The sequence below is a fragment of the Nyctibius grandis genome, chromosome 20 (assembly GCF_013368605.1).
Source record: "Nyctibius grandis isolate bNycGra1 chromosome 20, bNycGra1.pri, whole genome shotgun sequence".
In the NCBI taxonomy this organism is placed as follows: domain Eukaryota; kingdom Metazoa; phylum Chordata; class Aves; order Nyctibiiformes; family Nyctibiidae; genus Nyctibius; species Nyctibius grandis.
Window position 1 is genome coordinate 3,345,420 of NC_090677.1, and position 12,423 is coordinate 3,357,842.

At 48.6% G+C, this 12,423-nt stretch overlaps 1 protein-coding gene across 4 annotated transcripts in view; it reads left to right on the forward strand.

Annotated features, from left to right (window-relative positions):
• Positions 1-8,109, forward strand: part of P4HA1 (prolyl 4-hydroxylase subunit alpha 1) — a 35,856-nt gene extending 27,747 nt beyond the window's left edge. For 3 of the 4 annotated variants that reach the window (XM_068416597.1, XM_068416595.1, XM_068416596.1), the window contains exons 12-15: positions 2,746-2,811; positions 3,307-3,375; positions 4,064-4,160; positions 4,615-8,109. In XM_068416597.1, coding sequence (XP_068272698.1) covers positions 2,746-2,811; positions 3,307-3,375; positions 4,064-4,160; positions 4,615-4,685 — 303 coding nt within the window. In that variant the 3' untranslated portion in view covers positions 4,686-8,109. Of the gene's footprint in view, positions 1-37; positions 1,780-2,745; positions 2,812-3,306; positions 3,376-4,063; positions 4,161-4,614 lie in introns of those variants that run through there. The other variant, XM_068416598.1, reaches the window with a different exon arrangement.
• Positions 8,110-12,423: the final 4,314 nt, after the last annotated feature.

A 12,423-nucleotide genomic window follows, 5' to 3' on the forward strand; every position in this document is an offset into this window, starting at 1 on the left:
CTTTCTTCTTCACAAGCACTGTGTTTCTCTTTTTCAGGTGGCAAATTATGGAGTGGGAGGACAGTATGAACCCCACTTTGACTTTGCACGGGCAAGTAAAGAGATGGAGGAGAGATAGTCACCTGGTGAAGCCTGGGCCTCTTGGCTGTGGCACACTTTTTATTCTTTAATGTGTATTAAATTTTGTAGCTCTTCAACTTTTCTAATCCATGGTAGTGGAGAAAGCCCTCTAAACCACCAGCTGAACTGATAAACGTTCTGGGCATTACAGAGCAACGAGGCTTTTCTTCAAAAACATAATTATAAAAAGAATTATTCTAAGGAGATGACTGATAGTTCTTAACAGAGCAAAGGGCATTAGCTTTATTCTAAAGCTGGAGAAACATTTATAAACATTCTGGCTGGCCAGAGCACTGGCCATGTGAAGCCATTTGTTCTAAAATCACTGAAGGAGACACAGCTAAACTGTATAAAAACTCGGTGTGTCCTGTGCTCTGGACGTGCGTGGCAGATGATGGTGGCATCAGCTAATGTGCAGCGCAGAGCATTGCTCAGTAAGGCAAACGTGGCTGAGAGCTGAATGCCCTCTTCTAGGAGGAAGGCTTGGTGCGGAGAGAGAGCTTTGAGACGCCGGTGTCTCATGTGCTGTTGAAGAAATTCTGGAAATCTAAGAGCTCTGTTACTGGAGCTGACATGCTGATTGCTAGCAGGCACCCGAAACTGGAAAGAGCCCACTGAGGTCTTCTCATCTCACCATCCTTACGTTTTTTATTTGATTTAAATTCCCAGACTTTTCTAGTCCAGCTTAAATTGCGGACTGCTGGAAATAATGCCACTGAATTCAGTTGGTTATTTACTGGGCGTGCTTATGTGTGATTTAACACCTTCAGATTAACCTTACACCGTGAATCCAAGCCACCAACTATTAATCAGCCTCTCTGCTCTGTAAGCACACGCTCAGAAAAGCATTGCAAACGATTAACTGTTTGGAAGTGCATGGGCTGATTTCTGAAGTAACGACTGCCAAAATTTTAGCACGCACAAATAGTGGCCACAGGGATGGGCTGTGAGGTGTGACAAACGTTCCTTACTCCTGCCAAAAGCTTCATGAACAGCTGCCACAGCCACCCTGCACACCCTGCACTGGGACCACGCGCCGCTCAATGAATCCCTCGTTGGGTTTTTAAGGCCTGCAGCTCCGGCACAGGTCGGAGCAGGAAAGGGGGAGAGGGCACAAAGGCAGAACCACCCCTCAGGGCATGCCTGGAGCCACCCCTGTGGTGGTCTCGGTGACCCTGGGGCTGAAGGGCTGCCCTGGCTGTTGCTCATCTTGGCCAAGGACAAGAGGGGATAAGTGAGTGTAATTAAATAATTGAGTTTGTGGCTGTGGAGAGGATTTATATACTCAGACAGTACAGTTGTTCTTACCCATTAGCAGTGTGGGATTACGCCTTTCCTGTCCTACAGAATTTTAAAATGCCTGTTTTATTTTGTGGTCTGGATGATCGGGTAGTGAGGTGGATTGTGAACTGGCTGAAGGAAAGAAGCCAGAGAGTGGTGGTCAATGGGACAGAGTCCAGTTGGAGGCCTGTGTCTAGCGGAGTCCCTCAAGGGTCGGTACTGGGACCAGTTCTATTCAATATATTCATTAATGACTTGGATGAGGGATTAGAGTGCACTATCAGCAAGTTCGCTGACGACACCAAACTGGGAGGAGTGGCTGACACACGGGAAGGCTGCGCAGCCATTCAGAGAGACCTGGACAGGCTGGAGAGTTGGGCAGGGAGAAACTTAATGAAATATAACAAGGGCAAGTGTAGAGTCCTGCATCTGGGCAAGAACAACCCCATGTACCAGTACAAGTTGGGGACAGACCTGTTGGAGAGCAGCGTAGGGGAAAGGAACCTGGGGGTCCTAGTGGACAGCAGGATGACCATGAGCCAGCAGTGTGCCCTTGTGGCCAAGAAGGCCAATGGCATCCTGGGGTGTATTAGAAGGGGTGTGGTCAGCAGGTCGAGAGAGGTTCTCCTCCCCCTCTACTCTGCCCTGGTGAGGCCGCATCTGGAGTATTGTGTCCAGTTCTGGGCCCCTCGGTTCAAGAAGGACAGGGAACTGCTAGAGAGAGTCCAGCGCAGAGCCACGAAGAGGATGAAGGGGGTGGGACATCTCCCTTCTGAGGAGAGGCTGAGGGAGCTGGGTCTCTTTAGCTTGGAGAAGAGGAGACTGAGGGGTGACCTCATTAATGTTTATCAATATGTAAAGGGCAAGTGTCATGAGGATGGAGCCAGGCTCTTCTCAGTGACATCCCTTGACAGGACAAGGGGCAATGGGTGCAAGCTGGAACACAGGAGGTTCCACATAAATATGAGGAAAAACTTCTTTACGGTGAGGGTGACCGAACACTGGAACAGGCTGCCCAGAGAGGTTGTGGAGTCTCCTTCTCTGGAGACATTCAAAACCCGCCTGGACGCGTTCCTGTGTGATATGGTCTAGGCAATCCTGCTCCGGCAGGGGGATTGGACTAGATGATCTTTCGAGGTCCCTTCCAATCCCTGACATTCTGTGATTCTGTGATTTAAATTAATAGATACACTCATGTTGCATTCTCCCCTCCTCCCGAACAGAGGGATTGAATTAATTTTTCTGCATGAGTTTGTCTGCTGCTGGCTCTGCAGCTGTATGTCATGGGCTCCTCTCAGTAATCAAAATGAAATGCTTATTAAATCTGCTTGCTTTTATTCACAGAAAGATGAGCCAGATGCTTTTAAGGAATTGGGAACAGGCAACAGAATTGCTACTTGGTTGTTTTATGTAAGTGATATATTTCTGTCATGTACTAGTGCCAAAAATATCTGTCACTGCATATTCTATACCCTTGAATGATTTCATTACATTTTTTTTTACTGAAGTGACTTGCAAACGAAGGCAGCCACTAACTTAGCGCTAACACATACGGGGTATCTTCTTACCCATCAGTAACGGTTCTTCCATGTGTTCTTAAGGAGGGGTTTTTTTTCCTCAGAGGTGAGCATCAGCTTAAATTATTTGCTGTCTCTTCATTTTTATATCTGCATCAGTATTTACAGCACGCTCGTTACCAAAACGTTTGAGCGTGTGAGATTCGGGGACGAGGCTGGCTGGCGCACTTGGAACAAAGCGGGTGGGTTCCAGCCTTATTTAAGGCTGTTAATCGTGCAGCCTTTACTCACTAATTGGGAGGTAGAAATTAAGTTGTTCAATAACCTGGTTTTATTTTACTAAAACGTGACACTTGCAGCTTACCTGTGCCTTTCCTCCCCGTTTCAGATGAGCGATGTGTCAGCAGGGGGAGCCACTGTCTTTCCTGAAGTAGGAGCGAGTGTCTGGCCTAAAAAGGTGAGCAGGGTTTGTTAGCCAGGGTCACCACTCCTCTATCCACCTACTCAAAACCACAGCAGATGTGTAAATGTCTAAAAAGAAGCTTTAAAATGAGTTTACGTAAAGGAGGTTAGAGCACTGTTCATGGGAGCACAGAGGTACTTACAATTAAGTGAAGTGACTGGAGTGGTACTGATGATGCCCAGGACATCTGATGTTCTGCGTGTTAACGCGTAGTTATGTCTTGTATTTAACTGCAAAACATCACAGTACTTCAAAACACATCTTGAAAATATTCAAATCTGTAAGTAGGTTTAGTCTTGAGGCGTCTGTAGGGAATTCTCCCTGAAATTGTGTGTTCCTGTTATGTTTTTTCCCTCAGAAGGGTCACAAATAAGGTCTGTCTTTGCTGGCCTGCTGCTCAGTTGTAGTAAATATCTTACTTTCTAAAACTGGTCAGAGTTGAATGAGACTGGCTTAGGGCTTAAAAAAATTAATAGCCAAGTATATATAGACACAGAATGAGTCAAAGGAGTCTCCTTCCTTAAGAAAGCAAATGTTTGTTAGAACATGGAAAAGAGCCTTCAATTTAAAAGGAATATCTGAAATACAAATACAAATACCTTGGCCTTATGCTTAAGTAAGCTGGTGTGAAAGCATGTTTGGCACAGAGCAAACCACTGAGGGTTTCTCCTGCGATTACCAGGGAACAGCCGTGTTCTGGTACAACCTCTTCCCGAGTGGAGAAGGAGATTACAGCACGCGGCACGCAGCCTGCCCAGTACTAGTTGGAAACAAGTGGGGTAAGTACCGCTCAGGCTGCCCTCACTGCCTGGGGCTTTGGGGGTGGGTTGTCTTGGTGTTCTTGTTCCTCTGGACTTCGTGAGGGAGTAAAAAGCAGCCAGAAATTAGGTCCTTTATAAAGAAATCTACTTTATAGCTACATCTACTTCATCTCTCTCTCTATATATATGTTATATATATTATATATAGTAGCATATTTTATTATATATATATAAAATACATGTAATACTATATCTACTTTAATAGTCTTCTGTAGTTTTGCAGCTACTGGAAGGTTTTTTCCCTCTTGGGATTTATTAGACCAACTTCACGTTTTTGCGTGTGTATTAAAACACTTTAGAAAATTAAGATATCGCCGTGCTTCACTGAAAGCTGGCCAATAGCATGTATTTAGCTTAACTAGAAGTGTGAACTAATGAGGTGCAGTGATCAGGTACCTTTATGTCTTTGCAGTATCCAATAAATGGCTCCACGAGCGGGGACAGGAGTTCCGAAGGCCGTGCACTTTATCAGAGCTGGAATGATGCAGACTCCTCCTTTGTTTCTCCTGTATTCAGTCTGTGTAAAATACACACATCTCCGACAGTTTACAATTGACTAACACTCCACTACAGGTTCAGTCTTCAGCTACACCGGTGTTTCATCTGTGGACAAAACAAACATGCTTTTAGTTCCCTCTAAAATGTCCCCTTAAGGTTTTATGAACAGAATTTATTGATTTTTAAGGTCTGTGAGTGTTACAGGGAAAAAAAAAAGGACAAAATACAGATCAGGGCCCCAGCTAACAGTGGTGTTGTGTGTGGTGTTCCCTTCACCATCGCCTCTCCGATCAGCACAGCCAGCGACTGTTCGCTTCGAGTCCTCCTCGCAGCCGCCACTCTGCGAAGGGCGGGACGATTTCATGGCAGGGCTCCCCTCGAAGGAAGGCTGAATTAAACCAGTCCCTCAGTTTCCAGACATTCGACTCTTTGCTTTTCTAGAGTGCCTGACCACTGCTGGTGAGAACTGTGGGCGTGGGTGGTGTTTCTCCGGGGAACAGGTTATTGTCATGTTTTAGCCTGTTTTTCCACTTCCACAAAAGCCCTGATTTTTAAACTCTTTTTCTCAGCCTCTGTGGTGAATTTGGCTCTTAACCTTGAAAATGTGAGCCAGCGGTTACGTACGCATAGATGAGATGCTTCAGCAGTGTTGTGTCAAAAACAGGCCTGCATGAGGGCAGCCCGACAACAATTACAGCCTGTCTTCCCTCTGTTTTTTTTTCCTTCAATGTTTGTCCACATAAACAAATGCTGCTTTTATTTGGTCTTCGTAGTCTACTCTTACACCTGTTCCTTGGGCAGTGGGGATGGGAATGGTACCATCTTCATTAATCAAAATAATTGTGCCTTAGGACACTGGAATTTCAAATTGGTTATGAGACTTCAGGTGATGAGGTTAATACATAGTCCTCACGGAATGCTCCCCACCATCGTCCTCCCAGTTCTCAAGGCTTTGTGAGAAATAGATGGCCTATTTATAATCCTAAATCTTTTTTAGATGCTTTTTATTTTGCAAATTTTTTTTTCCTGCTGCGGATGCTGAATGCAGGCACAGGATGCCAGAGAAGGTGCCTGCTCTGGATGGTTTGGTGTCACTCACCTTGCGGAGGCTGGGAGGGGGCCTCCTCCCGAGGCTCTGGTGCTGCTCACCTCACTGCTGCTCTCCCCACGAGCCAGGGCTGGAGCCGTTCCGATTCATGCCACCCACACAGGAAAAAACTCTCCCCCCCACTGGAAGAACTCACTCACAGTGACTTCAGGGACCTTAGTTTGTGACGAGTCATCCTTACACTGAGGTGAACTTGAAACCTCTGAGGGAGACGAGGCTGCGGCTGCTGTAGCTGTTGAACTTCTGTTCTGCTCGTCAGATTCCTGCGGGAGGAATAAACCGCCGTCCCCGCTGCCCCCAGCGCAGGAGGAGCTAAGCAGGGTGGGGAGAGCCTGCAGGAGGTTGGCTTTCCTAAGCTGTTTCTCATCAACAACAGGATTTTTAGCAAAATGTCTAAATATTGCACTAGCACGAGGACAAGAATCAGAGTGAGCTGCACCAGAGTCTACCTGAACAGTCTGGTTTTCTGGCTGATGGTGGTTTTACTGATTTAGGGGTCAGGCCTGAAGTCTTTACCAAGGAAAAAATTCCAATTTTGGTTAATTGGATTTTCCGCCTCAATAAAATCTTGAAAATTGAGCCAAAACATAGATCAAACCAAACTGTTAACACGTTAGAAATACCTCTGGAATACTGAGGATGCAGTTTAAGGTACTATAGTTTGAGAAACTGCAGACTTTCAGAAGACACTTTACAGTCTTTGCTGCAAAATATGTTAAATTTCTACTGAGCCTGTTAGCAGTGGGACCTACGTCAGTGTTTATCCTGAGCCCTGCACCTTCTTGCAGCTGGGAAACAAAGTCCATCCAGCGCTTAAGAAAATAAAAGAAAAATCAGAACTAGTTCCACCTCACGTCTGCACTGCTCATTTATGCAGACTAGCTGGTACACTAGAGCAGTATCTGATAGAAATAGATTCATCAAAGAAATGGGTTATTAGAGCATATTTTTGATCACTAAATTGTAATCATTAAAAAACCCCAGAACATTTCTACTTACCTGAGTTTTCTTCCCTTTGTCACACAGTGCCATTCATCTCCATTCTTACCCGTGATAGTTTGCTCTTTCCCATCTTTTTTACCTTCTTAAGCTCCAAAAAAAAGGTAACCATGGCTGCAGGTAAGTCCTGCCGCTTTCCTGCAAGTAAAAAAAGAACACAACAAACAACGTGGTATTAGGAGTTGTACCTTTGGGGCACTAATTTTCCCTCAGTAGCCCCGAGGCGTCTATAAATGCTTCTAGAAAAGCCGGTCCTGTGTAGTTAACAAGCACAAACAAGAAATCAAGGTGTTGCCACCACGAGCACATGTAGAAAACAGCATCTGGTTTTGCTGTTACAGAAAAGCTGGTTTGTTCTAAAGCGAGCAGAGGAGTTACTTGACACATTTAAATAATTAAAAGCTAAAAGCTGTGGAATTTATGTAAGGTAAGAGAGAAATACTGAATAAAAAGTGTCAGTGACTGCTTTAGCTATGGCCTCAGTGGAAGAAAACCCCACGTCTCTTCCAACCTGATTGATTCTGTGAATGAAGACAGGAAGGGTTAAAGCAACGAGAAATCTGTTCTGTTCTATTAAGCAATGGGTTGGGTGTGGTTTTTTTTTTTTCCCCTGTCTCTGTTCAACCAACACCAAAAGATGAATGAGAATCTTGAGAGAAGTTGTGGAACGTGGGAAAGTTTGCTAAACAGTTAATTCCCTCACCTCAGCTACCATTGAGTACTTCCAGCATTTTAGGAACTATCTCTAAGAGGCATTGCTTGGGGAGTAAAAATGTTTTAGTGCATGACTTTTGAAAGCAGTGAACTATTCAATGACTTGCACTTCTTTGGGGAAGAAAAAAGAGTTTGTCTTTTGACAGTGGAAAATTTCACTTGGTTTAGAAAAAAAAATAAAAAAATATCCCTCCAGACTGGCACATCAGATCAACCCACTCCAGATTATTAGAAGAGAAAGGGTAAGCTTATTTTTTCCACCTGCAGACAATCCTTATTTCCTCTTTCTCCACTGCAGTGGTGTCCATGCACCTAACACAGCACGTAAGGGATTACACAGGTGCTGCTGCTGCTTTCTGCCTTACTCCTTCATTTCTCAAAGGGCTTTTGGATCAAGAGCGTGGCTCCTGGGTGAATCTGGTTTTGTATTAAAGATGATTGAAAACTGTTTGGCTCACAGTGACTGACAATTGAGAAACTGCCTTACTGTTAGTTTTTTTTGTAATAAAATTTTTAATGTAAATAAAAAAAAAATGGGCTTAAAATAAAAGCCACTGCCATTAGCAGTGAAAACTCCTCCACCTCAAACTCTCCTCGTATATGGCTGTTGTAAAGCTGATCACACCGATTTTTATCCCCATATGTGTTTACTAGAAAGGGAGCTCATTTGTTTCACTTCATAATCTAGGTGGGCAGGCGCAGAAGATGCTCATACCACAAATTACTGTTCCACATGTTCTCAGACCCAAACTTTGTGTCTCAGTTGGAAACACACAGCGCAAACGGACTGCGAAAGGGGAGGGCAGATAATGCTGGGCTGAGAGCATGTTGTGTGCAAAAATGTACTAAAAGGAGCTGAACTGCTCAGGGGGGAGCGTGGCTCAGCCCCTCTGTCTCCCTAACGCATTGATTTATGGCAGTAGCTGGTGGGGGATTTAATAATCTTGTGGGAACCACACAAGCTCCTGGCCTGAAACTCAAAACAGGCCCAGCGAAGGGTCAGCTGCTATGAGACCCTTCTCCAGGGATGACAAATACTTCAATTTCCTGGAGTCAAAAGACCACCCAACCAGTTATTCTGAATAGGGAGGGGAAGAAAGAGGAGCCCACCCTGCGACACAGGAACCATCGGGGCACAGAGCACTTACACGTGGGAAGGTCAGGCTGGCGTCTTCCATAGCCAAGGCTGCTGCAGTTCACACGCTACAGCCGTTCCTGTGCTTCACTCTTTCAAAACAGCAGAGCTCGTACTTTGTGGTCATCAGGAACCTGCAAAACAGCGTAGCAAGGGCTGGTGAGAAGCCTTGATCCTTTTGCCTGTGGGATGGAGCCTTGCGCTGCTGGCAGAGCCCTTGGGAACTGCCCTCCCTCCCCCACGCAGCCCGCAGACACAGCTAATGTGCTTGCAGATTTGGCAGCCACGGGATGGGAAATAAGTCTGAAGTGTACCTGCATGTTTTTTATTTTGGAAACATGAATTGATTCCATCCCCAGCTGCTCCGTGCACGCTGCTAAACTGCTGCCGTGCCCCTCTTGGCGAGGTGGGCCAACGCCAGGAGTATGTGGGTGGCCGTATGGCTCTGTCCTTTCAGAGGACAGGGCTTACCCCAGCCCTCTGGGCTTTTTGGGGTGTTGTGGGGAAGCACCGCTTCCGTGCCCCATGCTGGTAACGGCAGAAGCGGGGCTGCCCCTTTGTGAGTAGGTGTGAGGCTCGTGCTGTCAGCCTGGCCACCGAGCCAGCAGCGCAGGGGCTTTAGCACAGGGGCCTCACGGGGCGAGATGCAGCTCACAGCCTTCCTTTCAGAGGCAAGAGAGGGGCTGCCCTACCTTCTGCGTGTGGCCTGAGGCACCTGCCCAGGATTTGGGGGGGCCTAGGTGGCCTTTGCCCCCTCCCATGGAGGAAAAGGACTGTGGTTCAGCCCTGTGCTGTCCCTGGCCAGTGCTTATGCACTGTGGCTTCCCACCATCCTGCCTGGGTATCCAGGGCTCTTCCAGCACAGCTGCACCTACAGCACAACCATGGGGGATCTTGACCATGGGAGGAACCCCGCCTGGGTAAGAACTGCAGCTAAACAAGGCAGGGTAGGGTCAGGGGTGAGGAAAAAGACCTGGGAATCACCGCAGGGCAGGACAAGACGGCGAGAAAGGCAAGTGTCAGCACCCACAGATGGGGGAAGGCAGCACAGGGCTGAAGTGATCTGTCCAGGGACTCCTGGAGAGACTGGACCAGACCACGAACTCGAGCGCAGCCCCGTGAGGGAGAGGGTCTTTAACCACCCACCCATCCTCCTCCAGCTGCTGGACTCTGACCTGGCTCTCTGAGGGACTTGTGCATTTCATCATGGAGCTCCATTTCTCGTTCCAATAATCTGTGACTCAGCTGGCTCCCAAACCAGGCTCTGACCCAACCCCAGCCTACCCTCTGACCTTAACCACAAGCTGCCTATTCCCCCTGCTCAGGCCGTGCTTACGCACCGACCAGCAACTCGCTGCGCCGGCCAAACGGACAGAAAAAGAGCTCCGTCCTCCCCCACATCCCCAGCAGAACACACAGGGAAGGGTCCGGTACCACACGTCTCTGCCTGTGACACTGCTCTGAAAAAGAACTGCACAAAGAAACTGGCCCAGCCCCTGCGCTTCCCTCCCAGGAGCCAAGCCCCACGTGCGAGGGTCAGCGTTTGCTTTGGCGGGGTGATAACACGAAGCCAAGAGGGTTTCCAGCTTCATCCGTGAGGGGTTCGCCACCATCAGCGTGGGGGTACACGGGCACGGGGGCCCCACAGCGGTGCAGCGGGCCGGGTCCTGCCCCGTGCAGCCTCTGACAGGAGCAGGCTGCCAACAGCCTGGTGTCATCAGGAGCGAGTGACTCACCAGGGCCCCGGGGCTGCTCCATATTTAAGCATGACGGAGTCAGAAATGAATGCGTGGAGTCAGGAGCTGCTTACCCTGAGGTCAAGACGAGGTTCAGAAACCAGTTGTCGGAGTTCACCATCGTGGCAAACAACAGCTGTATCTCAAATCTTCAGAGAGAGAAAAATTGGCGTAGGGAAGTGGTATTTGCAACCACGGTGGGTCAAAGCAAGGTCAGACAACCTGCAGGTACCTGCTGTGCACATCCACTTCAGGCAGTCCTCACTTCTGCAGCTGTGGAGCCTGAGCAGCAATCCGCTGAGAGAACTGTGTGTGGGGGGAGGCGGTGTGCAGCGTTTGTTAGTTTTACTCAATCCTACATTTTTCCTCGTCTTCAGATCTTGAAGTTTGGGTGCAACCAAGGTATTTGCAGCTGTGGACTGAAAAAGTCTCAGGAGACTGGTGTGGGGAGGGGTGGAAGGAAGCAGGAGGAAGGAAAGAGGGTGGCTCATCCCCGGGGCAGGGCAAAGGGGCTGCCACGTTTTGGGAAAGCAGTTCGACTGCTTTTATATTCACAAACTTTTGCTTCGGGACAAGTGACGAACAAGCAGGTCGTCTCTTTGCCAGCTGCTCTCTCCCTTCCCTGTTCAGCTTTCCTAACTAATTCCCATTGATCTTGCAAACAGCCAGAGCCACCCCCTCCAGGCTGCACGTCCCACCTGGCGTGGCATGGATGTCTCATGCAGCAGTCACTGCGTTTCCCATCCCCTGCAGTCCTGCTGGCATTTTTTCCCCTCTGTTCATGTTCAGCAGCACACGGATCATGGGGACTAAGGGATGATGAAGAAAGCCATGTTCTGGAACTGCCTCCAGAGCAACCCTAAAAGGCTCCGCATGAAAGCACGGCTCCAAGCACAGCCACCCCGGGGCTCTATGCAATGTTTCCGAGCTATTTCTGAGCAGCTCTTTTGCTCCTTGTTTTACACTAACTTCTGGCAGTGCAAGACACAGCACTGGGACTGCTGAACCCAGTTTTCCCTTCACTGGGGCTCCTTGACCACAAATTCCAGGGACAGCGGCCCATTGCCACCCATGAGTGCCAGACCAGCCCCCAGGTACCTCCTTGGGTACCTCTCCCAAACGACAAAGCTGGTTTGAGGTTCCCTTGGGACATCCTGCACACCTTCTATGTCCCCTCATGCAGGAACTCAGCCAAGCCTCCTCCCACGGGCTGGGACAGCGGTGTGCAGCTCCAGCTAAACAACAGCATTCAGGGCAGCACCATGCGGGTATCAGCTGTGGCTGTACAACCACATCTCTGGCTGCTGACTAGAGGAACCCTCACCCCCGCTTCTGAGGGGCACTGACCATGAACGCAGTCAGCGGTGGGCACCAGAGTAGATGCAACAAGAAGGCAGCAGCTGGCTTGGGCTCCACCCCATTTCGTAGGAAAGGGACTAACCAGCTTGTTTGCTCCTCTTCCCCACTTCTCTGACTTACCTGCCTGAGAAACCAAGACTTGGCTGTGGTCCCTCCTCCTTATCTCACATCTGGAGCACATAACACACGGCCGTATGCAGGCAGACAGGTGCCGCAGGGCTCTGGCGCTTCAGAAGTGACAACGCAGTGGGGCCGAGTCTCCTGCAGAACATCAAAATGTCAGAATTGGCACTCTCATTTGCCATGTATCTGAAAGACCCACTGCCCAGCTCCCCCTTGCCCTCTGGAGGGTCTCCACTCGCCAACCAAACAGAAATGACTACTGAAGTTGGCTGTTGGAGCCCACAGCGATCAGCGTGGCTGTTTCTGAGAGGCAGTGCTGTGCTGGGACACATCTGAAAAGCTTTCTGAGAGCAGCTGGAGCCTTCCCTGTTCTTTATCGGTGGTTTGTGCTGTCTTTTGCTGTTGGCTGTTTTCTTTTAATGAGTAACTTCTTTGAAACCTCCACCAGCTGTGCAGGCCCCTGGGTCCTGGCAGGCCAGTCCCACTCCAGAGCCAGGACCCGCAGCTGCCCCACAAAAGCCCGTGACCTCACCTGGGTTTCGGTGCCAG